The following is a 27,573-nucleotide window of genomic DNA, read 5'->3' on the forward strand; positions in this document are numbered from 1 at the left end:
CGACATCGAAGACGAGACCTAAAGGAACAGAGGAGAGTGGTTGGACTTGAACATAGGAAGGTGCATTATGCTGGCTTCTGGGAAGGTAATATTCCAGTCCAAATTACCCAAACCCCTATCAAGTCGTTCCATCAAATTACCTCTTCTCCAGGTAAAGGGCCAACCGGAGTAGCCGAGGTCCATTAATCTGCAATCGGAAATGCAAGTTTGAAACTCCTCGCAAGCACCTCTATCATTATTTCTGGTACCTTTCCTGCGTTCATACTCGTGGAGTAGAGGGTCGAAGTCACCCAAGGCACACCAAGGCAGATAAGTATTTAAACTAATGGCTCTGAGACTTTTTCAGATAATTTTTTGATTAGCCCTCTGGGGACTTCCATAGCAAGCTGTTAACAACTAGGGAGTTGAAATACCATTAGTAACCATCATATGAACAAGTTGATGATTATGAAAAATAATGTCCACCTTCCAAATGCTAGGATCCCAAAAGCACCATAAACCGCTTGAATAGCCTCTTGCTTCCTTGATAAAACTAGCGTCAAAACCCAAATTTTCCCAAACAGACCTACTTTTGTCTCTACTAATATGGGTTTTCAGTAAGATGAGAAAGCTAACATGGTATTCTTTTTTCATACGCTTAATCAAAGAAATAAATGTTTTACCTCCAGTACCCCTGTAGTTCCAAATTATCAGATTCATTGGACACAACGACTAGATAGGTTAGGTCATCAGACCCAAGATTAAGCACGGGCATTAGCCCCCTTCCCCAAAGTGGGTATCTTCGTTGGGGATAGAACCCCTTTTTGCTTCAGATCCTTGCCAGCCACCAAATTTTCCTTTTTTCATAAGGTGGTTTGTTGGGAATCAGCACAATACCACTCGTTGGAGGCATAGGGTTGCTGGTAATAGGGGTTTTTGATTGAGAATGCTGTTATTGATAACATGGTTTTCAAGAACACAACCAGCCATTATCTTTGCTTCAAAAGCATCACGTTTCTGTGGTTGTATCCGCCTCATATATTCAAGCATTTTCCACTCCAAAGCAGAAGAGTTTGGATCTTTATGATGGGTCTTATCTCCTATTTTCGAATTAATGGAATTGCCTTTAGAGGAAGTGCTTTTTTCTCCTGTCTTCTTAGATGGCTTCATGATCTTTCCTTTGATAATGGGCCTAAGTTTTGCATTAGTGGGTCTTTTTTTATTTTGGAAATTTTTTCCAGCTCCAATTTTTTAAGAGTTTTTTTACAATTTGATTTGATGGCCCAGATTTCTTAATGGGTTCACTCCTTATAGTATTAATATTCATGCATACGTTGTGGTGGGGCTCCTCATGCATATTTGTGTTAGGTGTAGTATCTAGTATTTTCTCAAATAGGATATTATATCTTGATCCACTTTTCAGATTTTGCTCAAGATTAATAAGAGAACCTTCCTTGTTAATGTTTGAATCTTTTGTTTCCTCGCCATCATCCAAGGCTCAAAATTAGGGGTCTCTTGAGTAATCAGCAACTTCCGTTAAGAGTCTTGATTTGTCTCCATATTTGACTGGTGATCCGAACTATCCATATTGGGAGCTTCATTGCCTTGATTTTTGTGGTTATCATTCTCCGTGACCTTGGCCGGATTCCCGGCACTAGCTTCCGACTGGTTCATGTCCTTCCGCCGGAGGGTTGTTACACTGATCGACTTTATGACCATAGAGACAACAATAAAGAAAATGAGATGTAGCCCCTCATATTCAATATTCAGGATGCTCTCCATGACAGAAATTTTTGGAACAAGTTTCTTTGCAAGATCAATCTCTACACAAATTCTGGCAAATCGGCCCCGAGAGTGAATCGAGGTTGTCTTGTCGATCTTGAGCATGGTTCCTATAGCCGACCCAATCCTCCAAAGGAAGCAATGGTTATAGAGTTCAATTGGAAGGTTCAGAATACGAATCCAAGCCGTAATCTTCCTCACTACTTGTTCAGAGGAGAGAAAGAAAGGTCTCTATCTCTGGACAATTAAGTAATGTCCTGACACTATCCACAGTCCTCCAGTAAGAGCATGCAAATAGTCATCTTCATCTAAAAAGTGAACAAAAAAATAGTCACGGTCCATATCAATAACATTAATTTTACCTTTTTTAACCCAATCCCAGTCAGACGCTGCTCCATGACTCTGAGATGAACTCGCTTCCTTAAGACTTTCACGATAAGGGCCACTCGCCATGGTTTGCACCATTCTTCGAATTCCTCTTTAGTTACGTTAATAACCGGACAAGGGTTAAAAGGTTTTTCTTCTTCCACGTTAGCTTCGACCTTCTTGTATCATTTATCTTCCGGATTCAGAGTGGCTTCATCAATGTCTTCATCATAATAAGCAATTTTATCGATTTCTGGGCCAACTGGTTTTAATAAAGAATCCTTATAGGATGATTTCGGTATAGAGATGACTTCATTATGGTGTTTCAGGATCATATCAACCTTATCACCAGGCTGGTTAAGATCCATATTCTCTTGTGGTTTAACTTTTTTTGTGCTTCGTTGCACTTGATTTGCTTCTTGAGGGGTTATTCTTGATGAGCATTCATGAGAGATCATAATCGTCAACTCAAAAAAACTCTCTCACAATAATAATACTAGTCTTGTATGCGTGTGAAGAGACCTGAATAGAATAAAAATATTAGGATATAACTTTGTTATTTTAGCTACGTTTTGTAGGATTCACAAATGTATGAATGGAAAAATAATATTTAATGAATTTTTATATACAAATTTTACTCTTTCATATATTTATAATAAATCTGGTTATAATAATATATTTTTAACATAACTCTATTATCTATTTCATTTTTTGACTCAACAAGCCTCACCGTAATATTTTGAAACAAAGGAGGAGAGTTTGGAGAGCTAAGAGACAAAGAAGAGGAAAAAAATAGTTCAGCCAAGTAAATTAGTGGAAAATATATATAAGCATACAAATTGGCTGATCCGATTTACCTTTAAGCATTTAAACTTTTATAACTCCACTACAACAATATAGACTATTTTTTAGGATTATTATGTGTCAAAAAAATTAAAATTCGTCAAAAAAACAAATTTTGACACTATTTTAACTGTGAAAATATGTTAATAAAAATTTTGTCAAAAATAGTATTTTTGAAATATAAGTAATTGTAAAAAAAGTTTAAATCTTATTTTGATAAATTTTGGCCGTCAAAAATAATTTGTTAGAAAAATTTGAGAATATATTTTTTGTGATACTTATTAATCGTCAAAAATACTATTTATTTTGACACTTATTGACCATAAAAAATTCTCAACAAAAATTTTTAACAAAGAATGAGATGAGATCTTGAAACTGAAGAATAAACTGAGATTTTGAAGATGAAGAATGAGTAATATGATCCTAAATTGAGAGTAGTGTGAAATTGACGGAGCTCAACGAAGAAAAAGAATCACTACAAGAAAAATACCCATTCAGCCACACTTTTTTTAAGCTACATTTGAAAAGCGTAGCCTATTCTATAGGCTACGCTTTTCTCCATGTTGCCTTTTTATAAGAGAAAAGGATACACAATTGTGGCATCATTTAAAAAGTGTAGCCTTAGGTATTATAGAAATAACTTATAAAGCGTAGCCGTAGGTTGATATCTATAGGTTCACTTTTCGTATCAAAGGAGACGCTTTTAGACGGTAGCCTATTTATTAAGTTTTGGGTGCATTTTAAAAGTGATGCCTAATGTATCTAATACAAAAAAATTTAACACAACTCACAAACACTTAGTAATTTTTTGTTTCCTTTTCACCAAATCACACACTACACTCTCTCCCTCACTTACCCTCTTTGCGTGGTGCCCTAACCTTGAATCAGAACCCATCTCACCTCTCTCTTCTCTCGCCACTCTGTCCCTCAAGCACGTCGCCGGCTCCTCAAGCTTTGGTCGCCCCCTCAAGCTCATCGCCGCTCAAGCTTTGGTCGCCCCCTCAAGCTCGTCGCTGCCTCAAGCTTGTCACGGCCTCAAGCTCTGTCGCCGCCTTAAGCTCGTCGCTGCCTCAAGCTCGTCGCCGCCTCGAGCTCGCGTCGCCGCTTCAAGGTCATCGCCGCTCAAACTCTGTCGCGCTCTATCATAGTTCGTAAGCTCGCCTTCCTGCTTCGGCCATCAACGCTTCCTCGGCCCTGAGTCTGGGTTTAGGGTTTCAGCTTCGGCTCGGGTTTTCCATCAACGCTTGCTTCGTCTCTCTGCCTATGTGAGTTTCATCTTCAGCCCTGTTATTTCTCTTTAAATTTTGTTGCTGTAAATTATTAGTACATCTTGAATTTATTGCTCAAAGTTGAGTTTGTTGCTGAAATTATGATTTAGCTAATGTTAATCTACTGTAAATCATATTTGGAGAATTGAAGGTTTTTTGTTGCTGCCTGAAAGTTATCATAGTTTAAGTTTTTGTTGCTGCCTGAAAGTTATCATAGTTATCATAGCTGAATTTGTTGCTAGAATTCTAGAAGTAGAATTTGTTGTCAGCTGTAAGTTGAATTTGATGCTGAACATATCATAAATGTGGTTGTTGCTGGAAGTAGAATTTGTTGTTGGATAATTGAGTTGAGTTGAATTTGTTACTGATCCTTGTTGTTGTTGTGTTGAATTTGTTCTGATTAGGGGAGGTTCTGCGATTATTTGTTTTTTAATTAAGAAGCATCATGTTCTATTTTTAATTTGTTTTTGGTTTTGATGTTTCCCAATTATTCTTCATTATCAAGTGAAAAACTAATTGATTTATGGAGTAGTTTATTTTATTTGATTTTAATTTTTCCATTCTTTTTATCTGGTGGTGTTTCAAATGAGAAATTAGTTTGTTCTATGTTATGGTGGTTGAATTCGATGGACTTTTATTGGAACTCTGTTTCATTAGTGATGGATTATTCTAAAGAAGTGGCATTTGGTCATTACAAGGTGCTGCTCTTGCTATATTCTATTATTCTATTACTTCATCATCTCTGCCAGCGCAACCTTACTTGCTGCTTTCTGCTTTGGCTCCCTTCGTCTCTGGTAAGCTTCTATTTTTTCTCTTTCCTTGTTTTTTGCCTGATTATATGTTGAATAGTGAAACATTTCTTGTAATGCGGTGGTTTATGTATTGACTATACTCTTGTGTGAAACCATTTTGAGAAAATTGATTTCTAATGTTTTGTTTTGTTACTTATTTGTTTGATAAGAATATCCCTGGATCAAAGATGTAAAAAGTAATGCAGGTTATATTTTGTTTCTAATGTCTTCTTTTGATTCTTGTGTTTATGTTTTCTTTTTGGTATTTTTTATGAGCTTTGATTTATTTTTAGTGCCAATAGTCTTATATTTTTCAAGTTTTAAAATCTCAGTCGCGGTAAAGATTGACATCAGGGTAGGTTAAAAAGTGCAGTGGAGACAATACTTTCTTCCTCCTTGTTCTTTAAGTCCAGAACAAAAGTTTAGGCACTGCAAATTAGGTTTTGAAGGTATATAGTGACCTTATGGGATTTGTTTTTGGTGATGATCAATCACTTTAATTCTATATATGCTCACATGACTTCAATTCATGTATAGTTTCTGATTGTCTTCTTGTTTATTAGGGACTCAACAAGTCACTCATAGAGGGAATAAAGAGGAAAGAGAGGAATTGCTTGTAGTGTTATTGAGCCACATTCAGACCTTGAGGGTGACAATGAGGAGGTACTTTCAGTTTGCTTTGGGTTGGAGAATTTATGAGTTAGTTAATTTGTTGTAACTGTCAAGTTAGATAGAAATCAAAAGTTAGTTTCTTTCAGATTTTGACAATTTGCTGCACTATATCTATTAGACTAGCATCTATTATAACAGTTATTTTAGTTTCAGAAGTTAGTGTCGATTAGTTTCAAATTCTGATCATTGTAGAACTTGATAGGAAGGAATTTGATTCAAGAGCTGTAATCTTACATGTTTCTAAATTCTAAGTGGTCTGTTCTCATTGTTTTGAGTTATTTTAGTGCCATTTCTTAAAATCATTGGTAGTTTTTGGCAAATATATATCTGGGTTTAAACACAATCTAAGAAGTTCCTTTTAAGACATGAAATTGGTTATAAAGTGAGTTGAGTTGAGATTTAAGAATATGTGACTGCAATGGGAACTTATGCAGATTGAAGGGTACTGGAAATATAACAAGTTTTATGAAGAAGGAGTTTACAACTGTGCTGGGTGTGCAACTCCTCTTTACAAGTCTTCCACTAAATTTGACTCCGGTTATGGTTGGCCTGCTTTCTTTGAGGGTTTACTTGGTGCCATCAATCGCTCAGTGAGTTCTTTTTCTTATTCAATATTTGGATATTCATCTCTCTTTTTTTTTTCCTTTGCTAACATTGATTGAATAAACCACTTTCAGCCAGACCCATATGGGAGGAGGACTGAGATAACTTGTGCAACATGTGGTGGCCATTTGGGTCATGTTTTCAAAGGAGAGGGGTTCAAGACACCCACTGATGAACGCCATTGTGTTAATAGTGTTTCCGTTAAGTTTATTCCAGCTAATTCTGCTGCTTAACCATTATGGCCTATGTGTTGAAAATTGAGAGAGCCTTGTGTTTCCTTTCTCATTTGTTCTCCCGTTTGATAGGTTGATGCTGAGAGAGCCTATCATCGAAATGCCCTTGTCATTCTAGAGAAACTGTATACTGAGGTTAGCCCTTGTAGCTTGAACTACAAAAATGAGAGTCAAGATTCAAGAACTATGTTTGAAGAGAGATTTTATACTTTTACCAGAACTTACCATTATATATATAGTTTCACTGTCTTTTTATTTAGTAGCTTTTGGGAGTGGATGCATGAGTAGATATTGCAAAATATGGTATGACGGTATGACCATCTTTTTCTTACTCCTTGTATTGCTATGCACTAGAGAGATTGTAACTGAAACTGGGTAAAAGAAAGTACTGATCAGGTTAATGATCTCTATTTCTATAGTTATAATATTGGCTACTGAATTGGATAGACTAATTTTGTACAAACAGTTTTGTCAGGTTAATGATCTCTGCAGTTATTATTTCTATTATTGCTATTGAAGCTTTTTCTGCTCAACTCATCAGGTAAAAAATTCTGGAACTTGTTCCATATTCAACCTATGCGTGACCAGAAGGTATAACTTATCATAATCAAGTGAAGAAGTTAGCTCTTTTAATATTTTGCCACACAAATTTTGTTTTGGATGGATAAGCACTTTTTTTTACTCGGTTCAACAGAGAGAAGTACAGTATTTTATTGGTGTTCAACTCGACGATATCCAACATGTGGAGCCTCTTCACAACTGCATCACAAAAAATACTGCAAAAGAAGGAGAACAACTGGTTTGGACTCTATTCAAGTGCTTCATTAATTTACCATATACTGAGTCTCAAATTATTAAACTCTATTAACATCATTACACATTCAACTTGTGCCAAATATTGAAGTCTCCAAAACCTAAAAATGGTGACTTCCATTAAAATTTATGTAACCTTGGTTTTGTAGATCCTGGACAGTAGAGAACAGGTTTTGTAGATCCTTGGTTTTGATGACAAATTTCTGCATGTTCACTATGGTAAGAAAAAGAATTGTTTGTTATTTTTTTGGTTTCTAATCTTAATTTTGTAATGTTTATAGTGCTGAAAAAAGATGAGACACTTTGCTACTATGTGCAAGAATGTAAAAATTAGGAAGTCTCTTGTGTCATCAAATTTTGTCACAAGTGCCTCTTAAACATGTTAGTTTCAGTTTGAAAAAATTAGTTATAAGTAGAAAGGTAGAGTAACAAATATCTTTGGTTGTGTTAAATTAGATATGGAGAGACTAGAGAGAAGGCAGAAGAAGTGATGTAGCAAGAAGAATAGATTTGTATGTGATATTGAATGAGGAATGAACCAAAACATGTTGATAAATACATTTATCAAGGATTAGTGTAAGGACCAAGTTTCTTATGTAATGTGTATCAATTTTTTTTTTTTTTTTATATATATGGAATGTCCACAGAGTTTAAGTGTTATAAGATTATTTTTTTCTTTTTTCATAGTATGATCTCATTTTAGTTGCATTACAAAGTAAACGTGTACAATGATTATTGATTAATGAAAGAGGCTATAAAGATTTCATTTCGTGAATTTGTGAATTTAATGAAATATTTCATGTTGTAGTAATTAATTTTAGTGATAGTATATTTTAATGAATTTAATAATGAAATATATTTTGTTGAAAGATCATTTTTATTATTTAAAGAAATTATTTAGTATAATTATATATTTATTTTTATTTTATAATATTCAACTCAGTTAAATAAAAATGCAGAATTATTATACATTATGTTGTATTAATATATATATATATATATATATATATATATATATACAAAAAAAGAGACATAAGGCTACACTTATATACAGTAGCTATAGTATACCAAAAAAAAAAATAGGGACCTAAGGCTACGCTTATAAAAAGTAGCTATGGTATACAATGGGGTTACGCTTTATAAGTGATGCAGTAGCGTTGAAAAGCGTAGCCTATTCTGGAAGAATGAAAGCTGAAAAGCGTAGCCTTTGGTTCTGAACAGCATCACTTGAAAAGCGTAGCCTATTCCCAAACGCCAAAAGCGTAGCCCTTGGTGCAGAAAAGCGTAGCCTTTGAGAATAGGCAACGACCGAATAGGAATCACCCCAAAAAGTGTAGCTGTAGCCCAAAAAGCGTAGCCGTAGCCTAAGGCATCATTTTTTTTTCACTTTTAGCTACACTTTTTAAGTGTACCTGAATGGGTGTTTTTCTTGTAGTGAATAATGGAGTAAGTTGAAAATAAATAAGTGTCAAAATTGAGGAGTAATTTTCTACAATCAAATTATTCATCAAAAAAACATAGAAAATTTGACATTTGTGATATTTGTCAAAAATATATATTAATTTTTACACTTAACTATGACCATTAAAAAAAATCATGTTAAAATAGCTCTCTTTTCTTGTAGTGCTCATACATATCGGATGGTTCAATTTGAGTTTTGTCGAAATAAAAAATTTAAAAACATAGAAATCGGACCTATCGATTTATGTACTTTCAATTTTAAAAATTTTTCCTCCCAAACAAATCAGACCGTCTAATTTATATGTATTTTCACCAATAAAAAAATTGAACGATCTAATTTTTTTTCCTAAATTTTAAAAACACAGCTACTATATTATTATATAACACACCTCACTTCCATAATTAAGCATAACGCACCTATAATCTTCATATAAAAAAAATAAGCCCAACTTTAAGGGTTAAAATATTCAATGTTAAAAAAAATGTGGCACTCTTTTGACTGGTTGTTTTAGAAAGAAGAGTTTGGAAAATTACGAGGTATATATAGGAAGGAAATCATCACTTTATAATCTTTTGGCTGAAAATTACTATTCACTTTATAAAAGAATCTAGTTCAATATAATTACGTATATAAATTAAATAAATTTTTTTAAAATTTAGTTTTATATAAGTTTAACTGCATGTATAGAATTATTATTATTAATTATTTTATTTTTATATTAGTCTATTCTTTATTCTTTTTCTAATTATTTACTCTCAAGGCTGGCGAGTGATATTAGCACGTGATTGTTGCTTGTTACTACTATTACAATATTTTAATGGTAGTTAATTATTATTTTCTTCGAAAGATTCAATACAAATTGAACACATCCAAACCTTGCACTGGGTCAAGATTTATCACTTCAATGTGGAAGATAGTAGTGAGTCGAGAATCGAGAGAGATATTTCAAAAACAATTTGTTTTTATATTTATTGTTTTTTATTAGAAAATTTTACAAGTAAATATTCAATGATATTACATGATATTACCATAAGTTAACGTTAGATTAGCGATTTATATAAGTATACCAAAAGTCTCATTTAAATTTACAGTTTTTTATAAATTATATAATTAAGTTAGATTAATATTTATAATTAACTTTTAGGTTCACCCAAAATTTTAGAACATATTTAAGGTAAATCTTAATCCGGAGAAGGTTAGCAAATCCTCATTTCAAGGCGTTATGAATAACATTCAGTCTGGATTGGCCGATTAAAAGGACAAGTCCTTTTTTTGACTGGAAATGGAGGAAATTCATTCAACGGGAACCAAAAGGCCCAGTAACGTCAAATTGAGTATATGAACACGAGTATTTTCCATCTACATAGAATTTGGATTGGTAGGTGCTAATTGTGCTAATTCATGAGCAATTTTATTTTTTTCTATCTTTACATGATTGAAACTAACTGATCTAAAATTACTTACTAGATTTAGGGTATCAATAATGAACGTTCCAAAACAAAAGTTTAAATTTCTCCCTCTTTTTAGAGCATTGACTACTTCTATATTGTCACTCTCTAATATAATATCAGTAAAACAACACTTCATTGCTAATTTTATACCAATAAAGACTGCATAAGCCTCTGCCTCTCATGGTTCAAGTGGGTATGGTATGACCCATGAAGCTGCTGTCATTATTTGCCCCCAATTGTCTCTAACTACCACTCCCACGCTACCATTAAAATTTTTGAAGATTGCAGCGTCAACATTAACTTTCAAGACAAAGTTTGGTGGGCATTCCCAATTTTGCGTTGATAGACACTGCTGTTCATTTCCTCGTGTCCTCGTTTCTTCTCTGATCTGGGTTTGCCAAAATTCCTCAAAGAAGGATCTAGCTTTTTCCAATTCTTCTTCGATCTGCAGCACCCTCTCCTCAAACACCATGGAGTTTCTCGCCTTCCACAATTGATTCACCATGGTACAGAACATTTCCTTTTCTTTTTTCTGGAGAATCTCTATTGTACTCATTATCCATTTTTTCAGGTTTGTGTCCCTTCCAGCTTCAGTTCTAAGGGTGAATGGGGAGGCAAACCAGAATCTTTTCGCAAATTTGCAATCCTTGAAGATGTGCTCCTCAGTCTCTTCCTCATTCCAGCATCTGGAGCAGATCGGTGAACAATTAATTCCTCTTCTATTCAGACTCTTGATGCACGGAAAATTCGTCTCGTAACAAATTTCCTTCGACAAGTGTACCGAATTGTCGTCAAGTAAAAACTCACTATAGAATGAGGTCGAATCCCACAGAGATTAATTGATCAAGCAACTTTAATTAGAGGAATGTTCTAGTTGAGCGAATCAGAATTTGATTTGAGATTTGCAGAAAATTAAATAGCGAAAAAGTAAACAGCAGAAAAAGTAAATGCTAGAAATAAAGAGCTGAATGTAAATGGCATAAAGTAAATTGCAGAATCTTAAATGGGAATGGGGGAAATGCTCATAAAAGTAAATGGCAGAAATTAAAGAGAATGGGTAAGATCAGAAATGGGGGGTTCATTGGGCTTAGGAGATGTTGCATTCTCCGGATCCAATTCATTTTCATCTCTTCCTCAATCAATGCATTCATTGATCTCCTTGGCAATCTTAAGTGATCGAATTCCAATTCCTTGGTAATCCAATCTCTCAAATCTTGATCAATAGCCAATTCCTTGGTCAATTGCTCATGAGAAGAGATAAAGTATGGTCACTGATTATACCACATGCATTCCCAAATCAAGTATTGGTAGGATTATAGTCACATATCCATCCAAACCCAATTTGGTCCAGCATGAGAAAACATTTCTAGCATGATCTCTTCATTCCTCTTCCAAGGTTCCGAAGAGATCCAAATATGAATAGCTTCTTTTCCAAGATAACTTCCCAATTGGATGAAGATTGAAAGCTTTCTAGTAAAATCAAGAGAAAAGATAGAAGAAGAAAAATGAAAACTAATATTGATCCATCAAATTGCAGCAGAGCTCCCTAACCCAATGAAAGGGGTTTAGTTGTTCATAGCTCTGGAAAATGAAAACAAAGATGGAGAATACATCCTGAAAGTAAAACTAGAAGTTGCAGAGAAAGTAAAATACAGAGAGTAGTTCTATGCCCAAGGCTCCCTAAAGTTTTCCAAAAACTCCTCATCTAATTCAAAGCTACTCCTATATATACTACTCTTCTGATCTTCTAATTGGCTCTTCAAATCTTGGGTGTGGGCCTCTGGATCTTGAGTTTGAAGCAGTTATCCTCTTTATTGGGCTTAGCTTTGCTTGCAGAGAGAAAATGTGAAGTAGGCAGGGACTTTGGCTTAGCACGTTAGTGGTGTCAACGTTAAGTGAAAGTGTGGGTTCGAGAACGTTAGTGACAATCACCTTTTTCACTAACGTTCCTAACCCAAATATGATCACGTTGACTTCAACGTTAGTGGCACTAACGTGACCACTAACGTTGCCTCTTGGTCCTTCGCATACGTTATTGAGACTTACCTTTCCCAATAACGTGGTGAGTCACCCCTTCTCCTTACGTTAGAGTCCACGTTAACTAGGTTAACGTGGCTTCTAACGTAGTAATGCCAATCCTTCGAGAACGTTAGTGACACTTACCTTTGTCACTAACGTTCCAATGTGCCCCTATTTCCCACGTTAACTAGGTTAACGTGGCTTCTAACGTAGTAATGCTAGCCATCTCCAACGTTAGTGACAAAGGTGAGTGTCACTAACGTTGGCTCATTATCTCTTTATCCACGTTAGCTTCCACGTTAACTAAGTTAACGTGGGAGTTAACGTTGCTCATGGTGGCTCTTGGTGGTTCACCCCAACGTTAATGACAAAGTAAGTGTCACTAACGTTGGCGATCAATTGCTCTCTCCATGTTAGCTTCCACGTTAACTAAGTTAACGTGGGAGTTAACGTGGCTCATGGAGGCTTGGCCAACGTTAGTGACAAAGGTGAATGTCACTAACGTTGGCTTCTCTTTTGCTCCTTTAGTGTTAGAGTCCACGTTAACTAAGTTAACGTGGCAACTAACATGGCCACTCATGATCTTGGTCCAACGTTAGTGACAAAAGAAAGTGTCACTAACGTTGGCCTTGTTTCTTCTTCCACGTTAGAGTTCACATTAACTTAGTTAACGTGACTCTCAACGTGGGCTATGATGGCTTTGAGGGCGTTATTGGTGATTACCTTTCTCACTAACTTTGCAAGCTAGCTCCCATTCCACGTTAGAGGTCACGTTAGTTGAACTAACGTGAATGCTAACGTGGTTCTTCTTTGCTTCCTTTGTCCTGAAATCAAGCAACAAAGTGCATCAAAGTTCTAGTCCAAGTCATGAGACATGCATCATCCAATTTGTCATATAATTCATGTAAAATTCTCATGAAATCATGTAAAGTGCACAATGTAAGCTTGAATCAAGATGTAAGTGAATATCCACCCAAAACTAGTTTATTTCTTAAGAAAAATGCATGAAACTACCCTAAAAACAGTAAAGAAAGGTCAGTGAAACTGGCCAAAATGCTCTGGCATCAGCTCTTCTTTGTTGGCAAGGAGTAATGTAAGAGTCTCCACATGAAGTTCAGTATTCTTGGGTGAGCTTTAATTTTTCATAGTTGCTTTCAGGTATTCTCTTCCTCTTGGTCTATGCTTGAATTGTATGGTTGGTTCCTATTTTGGATTTTTATTTCATGATAGGCCAGTTTGACTCTGAAATTTTCATCTCTAGCTTTCTTCCAAATAAACCTGTCTGGTTGATCTGATATGGGAATAGGAATTTCGACAATATGCTTTACTTTAAAATTTAGGAAAATCTGGTTTATTCGCCTTCTATTCCATTCTTTGTCATATGTTGTCATCAGCTCTGCAATTGTTGCATCTGCTTCAAGAATCTTTGGAGGGGACTAGACTTTTGATCCATTTTATTTTGGCAACCAGGGGTCCTTCCAGATCTTGATGTTGTTTCCATTTCCAACTTTCCAATAACCTCCCCTTTTCAACACTCCTTTTGCTTGCCAAATGCTCCTCCAAGTATAGCTTGGTGTGAAACCAATCTTCGAGCTTAGAAAACTCTTTTTATTAAAGTACTTGCATCCTATGGTTTTGGCTGCTAATGAATCTGGGTTCCTGATCAATCTCCATCCTTGTTTTGCAAGAAGCGCCATATTGAAAGCTTCGATATCTCTGAATCCCAGTCCTCCGCTCTGTTTTGGTAGGCACATCTTGTCCCATTTTATCCAATGAATCTTCCTTTCTCCGTTCTTTGAGCCCCAATAGAATCTGTTGGTCATAGACACAATATGCTGGCATAGGCCGCTTGGGAGTTTGAAGCATCCCATTATGTATGTTGGGATTGATTGCGCGACGGACTTGATAAGCACCTCTTTTCCCACCCTCGATAGACACTTCTCCTTCCACCCCTTCAACTTCTTCTACACTCTGTCTTGGACATGCTCAAAAACCTGTTTCTTAGATCTCCTAACAAAATTAGGAAGCCCTAGGTACTTGGAATGTCTTTGTACAGCCTTTATCTCCAAACATTCTTGGATAAGCTTCTGTCTGTTAGTTGGCACGTTTCGGCTAAAAGACAACTCCGATTTTTCCAAGTTTATTCGCTGTCCCGAGGCCCTCTGGTATGCAATCAGGGCTTCCTTGGTGGCTTGAATGTCTCGGTCAGTGGCTCTAGTGAAGAGTATACTATCGTCGGCGAAGAATAGATGGTTTATTTCAGGTCCTTTCCTTGAGATTCTAATTCCGTGGATCAGCCTGCTGTTTTGTGCCTTAATGAGGGTTTCTGATAGGGCTTCGGCACAGAGGATAAAGAGATATGGGGATATGGGGTCCCCTGGCTCAATCCTCTTGATGGTTTGAAGCTTTTGGAAGGGGTACCATTTAGTAGAATTACTTAGTAAAATTTAGTGTCAATGGAATCAAGAGTCAACCAACAACCCAAGAATTACCACTAAATGTCAGAGATTATAACTCTAGTATCCCATGAACTCATTTCCCAAGCAAAGGTGTGAAAATCTACTCAAAATCCATAGTTGGCATTTTCACAAACACCTTGTGGGTATAAAAACAAAACATGGCAAATTGTAAGGAAAAATGAAAACTATAACCAAACTATTCACAATATCAACAATAGAAACTCAATAAAGCATAAAACATTAAATTCATCCACCAAAACTTCAAGAAATTAAAATTGGAAGTATTAACAAAGTAACTTGAACTATGAGCAAAATATAACAAGAGTAGTGTAATTAAGGAAGAAATCCAAGATCAAAACTGAAATTATAAAATTCTACAATGAAAGCTAATTAAAATCCTGAGAGAGAATTTCCTAAACTACACTACTCCTACTCTTAATAATGTGTTTTCTAATGTCTAAGTGAGCTCCCTTTGATATGAAATGATCCCCTTAATATAGCACTCCAAATCAGCTTCAGCACATCTAAAATTGGGCCAAGAGGCTCCCAAAATCGCGAGCTACGTGCTTCATTAATGAAGTCACGCGCTGGGACTTGTGCGTATGCACAAATGTGTGCTTACGCCCACTTGCTGATTTATGCACTTGTGCGTACACACAGGTGGTTATGCATATACACACTTGACTGTGAGCTTTTCCTTTATTTTCTTCACGAAATCTCCCATTTTTCATGCTTTCTTCCACTTTTGCCTAGCCATTCTTGCCTATTGGACCTGAAATCACTCACAAAATATATTGCGGCATCGAATGGAATAAAGTGGAATTAAAATGATCAATTTAAGCACAAAAATACATGTTTTCACATTTAGGTCTAATCTAGAGAGAAATCACAAAAGTATGATATTTTAGTGATTAAGTGTGAGTTTATGTGATGAAATTCGTCCAATTCAAGCTAAAATTTACCGTCAAATATGGACTCATCACTCACCAAAGACAACGGTTCTACACCGTTGTCTATATAGTAACAGTTCTAAACTGTTCTTTAAAAATGATTGTCAAAATCGTTGTCTATGCCAGTAATTATAGCAACTGTTTTTTTTGTTACCGTTGCCTTAGGTAAAAAACTGTTGCCTATGAGTATTGGCAACGGCCACATATACCACAGGTCAAAAACCGTTGCCTAAAGTTTTACGAATGATTTTCTGTTTTATGGCAACGGTTTTCGATTGTTGGGAAAACCCTCATTTGTTATATATATTTAAAGATTTTTAGAAATTTTGGCAGAGTTTCATCTATGACTAGAATGCGCCAAAAACTCTATCCATCAATAATTCACTTAAATAACAACATCTATTAACAATCAACAAACAAGAAGCAAAATTCAAGCAACAACATCCATCAAGCAACAATAAGCAATTCAAGTTATTAAGATTAGTAGTTTCATCTATATGGAATTATATGACTTAAGTAGCAAAATCCATCAACAATCAGGAATTATCAAACACAATAAGCAGTTCAAACCTACTAACCTAAATCGAAACTATCTTAACAACCTAAATCCACTAAAACTAAAAAATTGAGTGTAACTAAATTAAACTAACTAACTAAAATGGTTTGCATATAAAGACTTAAAATAGTGCTCACGTTGAAGTCCTATCAGGCCAAATTATCATTTATATGATGAGAGATGGTGGAGGGTCATCTGGCTAGGATCCGTGAGATGATTTTGACACTGCGGTGTTTGGCGTTAGAGGCGTCGTCGTGCTGACTGGATGGAGGTGGTAGAGGAGTCCACTCTGATAAAGCAGATGGACGACTTCCTGGTTACGGGGGTAGAGCAGCAGTAGGAGCCACGTAAATGGGATTAGGGACCATGATGAATGACTGGTCATAGGAGTAGTTGGAGTAGAGGGCGAGGAGTGAGAAGTCTCAGGGATACCAGTAGAACCCCTCCTTCTACCATGACCACAAGGTCGATCCGTGACATCTCTACCTCTTGTCATATCTACAAAGAGCATATCAATTAACATTAGTCACAAAAATAATGTAATAGCAAAGATAAAATTCATAGACACTTTAAATCACATAAATCAGCAAATACAACACAAATTCTGTGTATGTTTATATTATTTGAAAAAATTTTTGGCATAACCCCCTAAAGTTGGACATATATCCACCTTTTCGATTTTCACAAATCCAACCAACCTCAATAAAAAATTAAAACCTAAAAATAACCACAACATATCCAAAATAACTTAATCAGTTAACTAATTAGTTGAGTTCCTAACTACTTAGGTGTTTTAATTTGTTCATCATCAAACCAATAACTTAATCAACAACACCTCAAAATATGTTTTGGTTAGAATCAGAACTAAAATAACAAACATAAAATTATAATAATAAATCAGAACCAAAATTATAATAAGAAATCATACGTTATTTCTATTTAAAAAAAGGAAAGTTCAGAAGCATTACCTGAAGAAGAGCACTAGTATCGAGAAGAAGACGGAGGAAAAAGTGACGGCAGTAGCAGCGACAGAATTCGACAGCAGCAACGGTGATGACAAAATCGACGAATAGCACCGAAGAAAGAGGGAGGCTGCCAATGTCAGAGGTGGCTTCCAGAGAGGAAGGGGTTGCCGGAGATACGAAAGGGGTTGAGAGAGTGTGGGAGGCAAGAGGGTTAGAGAGAGAGAGAGAGAAACTCAAACAAGGAGGAAGAGGGTTCGTAGTTCGAATTTAGGGTACAATTACCATTGGATTTACTGGTGGATAAATTCGACGGTAATACCGTCGAAAATGAGAATCCGTCAGTAATATTTTAACATGATGAATTTCACACCTAAATCGCCAATATAAATTTTGTTACTCTGTGATACTAAATCCGAATGTATTCAGCGTTTTTCTTGTAGTGGTGACTACCTCTCTTGAACCTACCTTAGTTGTCCAATGGTTGGACATTTCTCATACACTCAATTTACACAGCAACACCTTAACACACAATTGCATTCTCAGCAGGACATGCATTTACAAATCACTCACTCTCTTTATATGAATGTTTAGCACGATTCCGAATTATTACACCTTCACAACACATCGAGCATACAAATTCAAAACATATTAATCCACCAGCACCACTTAGAAGATCAAATAGAATAAAAGAGTCCCCAATGTATCTTTAAGATTTTCAATGCGCAAATAATATCTCTACTCATTGACTCATGCATTCATCCAACTACAAATATTTCATATCTAATTCTGTCTCTTATTCTACACTATCTACTAATAAATTGTCCTTTTCTCTCGGTGTTTCCACAATTGATGAGCCCAAAACCCATAAAGATGCTATCACTCAAGAATGCTAGAGAAAGACCATTAGTGTGGAGCTTTTGGCCTTGAGCAAACTAAAACCTAGAATCTTACACTTTTACCACTATGCAAGAAAGCAATTACTTTATATTGGCTTATGTTGATGTCTTGGTCTTTGCAGAAAATGACCTTGCAGAAATTTAGTCAATAAAGTCCATTCTTGATAAATAATTCAAGACTAAGGACTTCGCCAATTTGAAATATTTTCTTTGCAAGAACAAGTGTAGGGATTAACCTTTATCAGAGATATACACTAGATTTATTAGAGGAAGGTGGACTGTTAATCTGTAAACCAACCTCCGCTCCCATGGTCTACACTCTCAAATTGTCAAAGGAATCAAGTTCACCATATCCTAATCATTCTCTGAGGCAGAATACAGGTCATTAGTTGTAGCAACTTATGAAGCACGCTACTATTCTTATCTACTCAAGAACGTTCACATTGATCACCCTCAACCAATTTTTCTCTACTGCAATAGCCAATCATCAAAATACATTGCACCCAATCCTATCTTTCATAACTACTACATTGTTTGAAAAAACTATTCAATGGATTAATCCGTCTTTTACTGATTTATACAGCTGATCTATTCATAAAATCCTATCTTGCTCTTTCTCCTTTTTCATCATGTACTTCCAAGCTTGGTATGCTCGATTTTCATAAACCTAACACTTCTAACTTGAAGGACATATTATCTGATTGTATATCTTAGAATTTAGCTTATCTATATAGTTAGGAGTTAGTAAATATTATCATTAGACGACTAGTTAGCTAAGATATTTTGTAACCTCCATTGATATAAATTAAAAGGTAATTAACCAACAAAATTAATTGAGCTTACCATTTTCACGCTTCCTTTTATTCTTTTTTCTTTTGTGAACTCTTTTTTTTTTCTCTCTTTTATTGCTCATTTGTTTTTTTCTTTTTACAAAATAAAAATTAATTTTAATATTTTAGTAATATAAAATAATTTTATATATATTTTTAATTATATAATATTTTATTAATAGAATAATTAATAATTATTAAAATTTAGATATAATTAAATAATTATACAAAATATTTTACATAATATATATAACATATAAAAAGATGTATAAAGATAAGTATGATACTGAGTCCAAAAGCTTCTAGCTAATAAAATTTCTTAATGTATGTGATATCATTACGTATTAGAAGTCCACATCACTTATGTTACATTTAAAATAATAATGGAAAATTATCCCGTGTTCCTTTGTACGGGTTTAGAACTCTGATGTTCTGTGTACTTTTAAGTTTCCCAGTTGAAATTTGTTGTTTTCAGAGATTGGAATAGACAAAAATAACCCCATGATGAGAATGTCTTTGTCGAAAATAACCAACTTAGATAGTTAGTGTATGAAGCTTGCCATAAGATTTGTGGATGCAGTCAGCCGGCTTCCATATCGGCTGGTGGTATTTAAAATTGGAAGTGAGGAATAGATGTCAAAGTAGCGAGACAGAGCGAAAGAGGAGCGTTGTTGATTGGGTGGTGTCAGAAAATGTGAAGATGACAGAGGAGAAGCAATGAGTGATAGTGGCCCATTCGGAGTAACGAGGGCGTGTGTGAAGCTCGCGGTTGTGGGAATCGGTGGTCGTTAGAAAAGGATCATAGGGGATTTTGAGATTGTTTGTGCGATTGATGCCGGCGGTGAGGAAAGATGATGAAGACCTAAGTCCGTCCCGTTCATTTCGGTAAGTTTTGTTCTTTTTCATTAAGCAGAGTAGGTTGGGGCTTTCATTTGGTGTCGGTAGAATGAAAGATTATGGAATGGGTGTTGTGGTTTTTGCAGTTCTTACTTTAAGTGTATGCCTTCGGTGTGTGTGAGTGGTGCTTGCTTTCATTGTAGGTACATTGTTAAGGTTGTGCAGCTTCGTTTAACCAATGGTGATGTATCTAAAAAAAAAGGTTTCCTGTATTTAGGTGTAGGAATGAAGGTGATGAAGTAGGTGTAGGATGAATGGTGATGTCCTTTATGGTAGCTGCCATTGTAAAGTTAGGGAAGTGCAAGGTAGTTTTCAAGAAGAGCAAAAACCAGGGTGTTGGATACTATTATAGTGAATAAGGATACATAAGCATTGATAGCCTAATTACGGTGAATGCTAATAGTGAAGTGAGTTAAGTTTGAGTATTAACAATTGAGATAATTTGAAGCTTGAACCGTGAACACTGCAGTCTTTGTTTCTTGATATTGAGTTTTGGCATATAGTAATAATAAAGGTTCATAGGGTGTGTGTTTGATCAAGTTAGGGTGTTGGAGCTGATGTCATATACTTGTAACCAATGACTAAAAGATAGCTGATGTGTAGCAATAATTGAATTTCTTTTGTAAAGACAAGAGATTTTTTGGAGAAGATGAGATTCCATATTCATTGAATTGTTTTTTATTTTGCATGCATTCCTGCATTGTGTAGTGTGTAATGTGTAATTCTTTATGCATTGGTGTTGCAGAAATTGTGGACATAGGTGACCTGTATAGTAAAATCTAATTTATGGTCCATACAGGTGGTTGATACTCATGCTTATCAGGCAGGACTAAGAGAGTATGGTTTGAAGGTAATAAACCTTTGTATTTCATGACCATGAATGGAAGTGAGGTATGAGTGACACCTATGTCTGCTTACTACATTGTATAGTAGTTTTCGTGATAGTAGATGTTCTACTCTGCTAATCACCGATGGTTAATTTGCCAGGCAATAGATGCAAGTGCAAAATGAAACTTGGGCAATTGATTAATCCTAGTTGTGATCGTAATTGTTAAACAGAAAAGGTGAATATACATGTATTGTTATTGGTGTTTTGTTTTATTTTAAATATTATTGCATCTTTCAGCTGGTTATTTTATTGGTGGTTTTGACTTGGAGCTAATTTATATATGTTAGCGTATGTATTCGCTGGAAATATGCATGTTTCATGCATATGAGTATGTAGATGTATGTTAATTAGTACAGTTATCATTTGAGATTGAATGTTGATGTATGGTTTTTGATTTGTATTTGCACGACAAACTAATGTGGTTTGTTATGTTCTTGCTTAGTTCAAGTTGACAGTAGAACGGGCGCATATCCCACGTGAGGGAAGAAGTAGCGTTTGGGAGATGGCATCGTGTAGTAGAGTGGTTCATGAAAAGGGATGCGGGAATGGTAATGATTCGGATCCGGATGGTGAAATGGCTACAAGGGCGGGCGATGACGAGGTACGAATTATGTAAAATTGAAGAGCAAAGTATTGGGTATGGGTGTGTGGTGATAAATTTATTTAAGGGTTTCTTTTGAGTTATCGAGAATTTATGAGCTGACGTGAAAGGTATTTAACATGTCAACTTGTGAATTCGTGCAGGAAAAAATGCTTGACATAGGAGTGGAAGAGGATGAGTGTGAGGGTTTAATTTATAAGCAGAGTGAAGGCACTACCAACACGATATCTAATGCAGGAGGGGTTACTGCGGCAGATGTACTTAAGATGGAGTTCAATAGTCCAGCGGAAGCAACTATTTTCTATGAAGAGTATAGTAGGGCAAAGGGATTTGCGATGCGACAAGGGAAGAAGTTGAAAAATAAGAATGGTGATTTTGTTCGTTACACGTATCTGTGTAATAGACAAGGGTTCAGAGACAAGAAGTGGCTAGAGAAGGTGGATCGGAAGAGGGAGCACAAGGTAGTGACTCGTTGCGGGTGTCCTGTGGAGATGCGTATTAAGCCTAAAGGGGATAGTGGGAGATGGATTGTGTCTCTTTTTGTGGAGGAACATAACCATGAGCTGCTGCCTATGAAATATGTGGACTATCTACCTGCACACCGTAAGATATCTGATGTTGATATTGCACACATGGAGAGCATGAGGCAAGTTGGGATATCAATTCCAAAGATCTATGAGTCCATTGCTGCACAGGCGGGAGGTTTTAATTTGGTTCCGTTTACAAAGCGAGATATGTACAACGAGATTAGGCGACAAAGGGCGATGCAGAATGGTGACGTGAATGCTGCGTTGAGGGTTTTGGAGGGTGCGGCCCGGACGGACGAGAAATTGTATTGGAGGTACGAGGTTGGTGAGGGGCAGCACATGTGCGATCTATTTTGGAGTGATGGGCGAAGCCAGGATGATTATAAAGTATTTGGAGATGTACTAGCATTCGATGCAACATACGGGCGGAACAAGTACAATCTGCCTGTAATTGTTTTTTCTGGGGTTAATCATCACAACCAGACCTGCGTGTTTGCAACTGCGATGGTTTCATGCGAATCAATTGCATCATATGTATGGGTTTTAAGAAATTTACTGGAATGCATGAGGGGTAAAGCACCAACAGCGGTGATAACTGATGGCGATCGATCAATGCGCGTAGCTATTCAGGAAGTGTTTCCAAATGCTCACCATCGCTTATGTGCTTGGCACCTTTTGAAGAATGCAACGGTTAACGTGTGTAAACCCCGATTCACATCGTTGTTTAGACATTGCATGCTTGCTGATGTTGAGGTTGCGGAGTTTGAGATGCTTTGGGATGCCATGGTAGAGGAGTGTGGGGTTAGGGAGTTAGAGTGGGTCAAGGACGTATACGAGAAGAAGTCTTCATGGGCAACTGCTTACATACGGGGCAGGTTTTATGCTGGGCTGCGCACAACATCTCGGTGCGAGTCGTTGCACGCCAAGTTAGGGAGATTTGTGGAAAGCCGATATGGCATACTTGAGTTTGTAACCAATTTTCAACGATGTGTGGACTTCCTGAGGGACAATGAGGAAGAGCTTGACTTCCGATCATCGTACGGGACACCGGTCCTTCAAACGCAGTTCCCGGAGTTAGAAAAGTCAGGGGCAATAAACTTCACACGGTAAATATTCTCAAGATATCGTGAGTCACTTAAAAGGTGTGTACGGGTGACCATATTGGAGTGCATCGAACGTGAGGATAGGTGTGTGTATGTAACACAGAAGTATAGAAGACCGAATTCACGGTGGGATGTGGTTCATATGAAAAGGAAAGAGGAGTTTCTTTGCAGTTGCCTGAGGATGGAGTCATTTGGTTTGCCATGTGTTCACATTCTGGCAGTTTTGGTTAGGTTAGATATTGATTCCCTTCCTAAGAGTCTTGTGTTGGCGCGGTGGTCCAAAGCAGCGAAGGAAGATCTTTGCTACGAACCGTTAAGCAGCCGATATAGTGATGCGGGTGTTTTGTATCGGAGTAGAGTGGGTGCATTCCTCCAGCACTGCAAGCGGTTAGCAAAAGTAGCATGTATTAGGGAGGAGGACTTTAGGCAATATTTAGCTAAGGTTGTAGAGGATACATGTTGGCTTGAAAAAAAAATGGACTAGGAGGTGCAGTTGCTGGGAATGGAGCTGGCAACAGTGGGGGAGGGGTTAGGGATCCTATTAGTGTCAGGACGAAAGGCACAGGACGTGGTAATGAACCTCTTGGGTCTAGGGGTATCAAGCGGCGTAAGTGCAGCACATGCGGTTGTGTTGGTCATCGAAGGACCCGCTGTCCCAATGCTCCACCGACATCAGCACCGTCAACCCAGGGCGAGGGTGCAAACATGTTATCACAAACTGTTAACGTGGTAAGCACGAAAACCATGATTCACTTCAGACATACCTTTCCCCAGATTCGATGTATCATGTTATCTATGTTGTTTTAAATTTTTTGAAACACGTGTACAATAATTGGTGGTACTGAACAGTGTGTGAAATTAACAATATGATGACAATGATGTGTGTTCATGATGCTGTGCAGGGTCCGTAAAGGTAGGAAGAAGGGAGAATTGTTGGTGATGATCCTTGAAGCGGTTTTGATGCATTAATTGGTGGGTATTCGGAAGTGCTCATTCAGCATGGGTTGCTAATGGTGCAAGTATGTGTTATTGGTCATGCTGATGTGTTGGGATGTATGTGGATTGAAGTGTGTTGAGTATGTAATGATCTTGAATTGTTAACTAAATTTGTTAGCCTTTTAATGACAGCGGATTCTGTTGTTGGGTTGATCGTATGATATGGTCATTTTAATACCACTATGACAAGTATTGTATGTTAATTTTAAAGATAATTTTTATAGCAAGTATATTTTATGCTTCGGAGGTTTTGTGATCCCTAACAATGTGTTTTACATAATCTTGATTTTTTTTCAAATGAAAGAGAAATTGAGTTCACTTCTGAGATTTTCATTACACTTGAAAGGCATATCAAATGTGCTAGACATTTTGGAGTCATCTTTCAAGGGTACTGTTTCAGCAGAAGTTCATTATTTGCATAATCTCCAAGAGAGCGTGTTAAAGACAAAGCAGGTTTAGTCTTGGAAGATTTTGTTTTTGATAGACTGATTGTATAACTGTTTATACATTTTTTTGTTGATATTTTTGTTTGTCCTTGTTGCTTGCTTGGCTCATGCTGATTGGCTGAGAATGTTCATTATATATATGCAGATATTATCTTCTTTTTTTGTTATTTTGAGACAGAGATATTATATATGCTATTTTTTTCCATTTAATAAGAGGGTCTTGGTGTAATATTTATCAAAGTAAATATACAGGTGTTTGTTAAGCCGTAAGTGTACTAAGAATCCCTCCTTCCGAAGATAACAATGAGGAGCTATGGTCTTATAGTCCTTCTGCAATGACCATGTTACATTTTGTAATATTTGCTGTTAAGGTTGATCTGTTGGTTTTCATTTGAGATTAACATATTTTATTATTCTGTTAGGAAGCTTGTAGCGTTCTTCCTGAAATTTGTGGTGCAGCATCACACCCTAAAATTACTGAAGTACTGTTAGAGAGGAATAGCACTGATACAGCTCTGATGATTTTAAGGTGGGCTGCTGGTGTTGGTGTGCCTCATAATATTTCACTTAGAGATGCTGTGAGTGCAGTGCGGGCAAGGATCGAGTGTGGACTTCTGACTGAAGCATTTATGCATCACAGGAATCTCTGCACAAGAGTGAAAGAAAAGAGCTTCAATAAAGGATCACCTCTAGAGACTGCTGATGTAGCAAAAGGGCAACTTAGTTATTGGGTGGAGGTCTTGGTAACCGAGATTTGTTGCTTGTGTATAAGGAGGAACTTAGCGAATGGAATGCTAGAATTGCCATAGAATTCTGAAGAAGAGAAATATATAGACAAGAGTCATTTGGATTGTGCTACTAAAGAACCCATGATTTTATGTCGTTATCATGATGAATATATGTTCTGGATCTTGTTTCTAATTTCCTTTTTTTCCAAGTAGTAAAATATCATAATTTTAAGGAACACGTACATTCATTAATTTTTGGTGATAGGAAATGTAAGATGTGGTGCCAAAAGTCGTGTAAATGTTGTCTAATTCTCTTATGAAGAAAGGTACGGAAACCTGTGGCACACTGTACGGTAAGCAGGTGTGGTTGAATAGTGCACGATAAACTGGAAACACTTTACTAGATAAAGAGTAGTACGTTACATTAAGCCACATTCAAATACGATTCACCGCAGCACATGCGACAACTGCGGCTTTGTGGCCAAGGTGAATATGCGCTTACATAGACCGCAGGGTTGTTACAATCCTAAAACCAAAATACCAGAAATCTAGTTACTCACATCAAAGCGACTGAGTACTGAAGCCTAACATCCCTAACAACCCCACGGTAACCCTGAGTGATAGAAGGTATTTGACATTTCTATTCACAATACATCCAAAAGCAAAAAATACAAGTCACATGGTTATCAAAATATATCAAAGTAGAGAGCGATAAAAGTAGACAGCACTATTCAGGGCGATCCATGAGATCACGCCAAAGCAGCTCGGCTTTAACATCTATGAAGCATCCATGTTCATTTGCATCACAGCTAGCAATGCTAGTAGCAGTCCGCATTCTTACAGCTTCCGGGTGGATCTGCATAATGATAGTTACAGTGTCATGAGCACTTCAAGTAAAATATGCACAAACAGCTTTATCAGGGGAAAAAATTAGCAATTGTTGTGTCTTGAAGCTATTGTTTAATCTAGGACGTTGCATAAAATTCACCATGGGAGCAAAAATTCGAGTTGAAAATCCCCCATCCTGCTGCAGCCAGTACAATAGCCACGTAGATGTCTCGTTGCTGCATCATAAAATCGAACATCATTGGGTCAGCGCATTAGTGTCACGAACTGTGTGAAAAATTATTGGTGGAGAGCAAAAAAATCAGGCAAGGAAAACAGAGATCTATCCCAGACATAGTCGTGCATAACTTATTGGTTCACACTAGTTTCTGTTGATTATTTATGCTGTAAATAACAAATATGGGGTTTCCCTTTCTTCTGTTTCATAAAGTCGAAGGAGCTTTGTCTACATCTTTCTTTAGAAATAAGTGTATGGATAATACTAAACAGAAATACCTAACATGTGAAGAAAATTGTAGAATTTAAAGGTGCATAAGAATTAAGACAATGAAACAAGAAAACATAGTTTGAAGAGGAATTAAAAAAGGCATCATTTAATCATATATCATATTCTAACACAACTAAATACTCGTCAGCCGGTGTAACAAGTGTAGAAAAAACAAAAGCACAACAAACTAATGTATCGTGACTATTACGTGTACGTTCGGTTCGGTGATAAATGATAATTTCTCCTTCCAACTTTGATCACACCGCTTTTTTATAATTATATTTCTTTTATCTTCTACCCTCAACAACAACTGAAGAATATTTATGCTATAGAATAACATCATTGCAAATTAAATATAATAATAAATGAGAAAGAAGAAACACCTCACAGACTGGAACAAGAGAAAAAAATTTTATGGTATTCATCATTCTACATAGTCTGCAAATAGCTTAAAGTAACTTGACTTACCTATCCACTGCATTTGGAATGGCTCCAGGATACTGCAAGGATCCCCAATTAGAAGGGTCTGGATTTGTGTGTCTGAAGTTGACAATGTTCCTGTCCGCCGAGAAGATTTTCCCCAGGACACGGCACTGCGAGAAAAGAAACAGTAGTTACAAATGTATAAGGTAGGAAAACGTGTGCGTGATCAAGGTACAGTTACATAGTTGCAAGGTACACATGAAGAGATTACTTACTATGCGCCGCATGTTAGCCTCTCGACGGACAATACTCTCCGGACTTCTGCTTACATCTAGTACGTACAAGCTTGCACCCTTCACATCCAACAACAGCATATAGCACGTATCGATGGCCTCCCAAACAGGCACATAGACCTACATTATCGAGGGTGAAAATGCTTTTCTAATTAACGGTAACAGTTCATTGGAGGAAACAATAATTACACAGGCGGTGATAACGAAATGACATCCATAATAGGGTTTCATGGATACATATCATACGTGTTCCAGTTGGTTTGTCTCGTGCATCCACTTTGGCTGGTAATGTTTGGCCAGTTCACTAACTGGGGTGTCAAGCAGGACATCCGTTGCGAAGTTAGTTGACAGAAACCAGGCACGGGGAGTCATGCTTTTGCGTGCCTGAACCGACCTCAT

The 27,573-nt window shown here is 36.6% G+C and overlaps 1 protein-coding gene across 1 annotated transcript; it reads left to right on the plus strand.

Annotated features, from left to right (window-relative positions):
- Positions 1-4,864: 4,864 nt before the first annotated feature.
- LOC130966041 (peptide methionine sulfoxide reductase B5-like) lies at positions 4,865-6,537 on the plus strand. The gene is made up of 3 exons (XM_057890797.1): positions 4,865-5,032; positions 6,136-6,291; positions 6,379-6,537. The coding sequence occupies exons 1-3, from the start codon at positions 4,865-4,867 to the stop codon at positions 6,535-6,537; spliced, it is 483 nt and encodes a 160-aa protein (XP_057746780.1).
- Positions 6,538-27,573: the final 21,036 nt, after the last annotated feature.

This window comes from Arachis stenosperma, chromosome 3 (assembly GCF_014773155.1).
Source record: "Arachis stenosperma cultivar V10309 chromosome 3, arast.V10309.gnm1.PFL2, whole genome shotgun sequence".
NCBI lineage: Eukaryota > Viridiplantae > Streptophyta > Magnoliopsida > Fabales > Fabaceae > Arachis > Arachis stenosperma.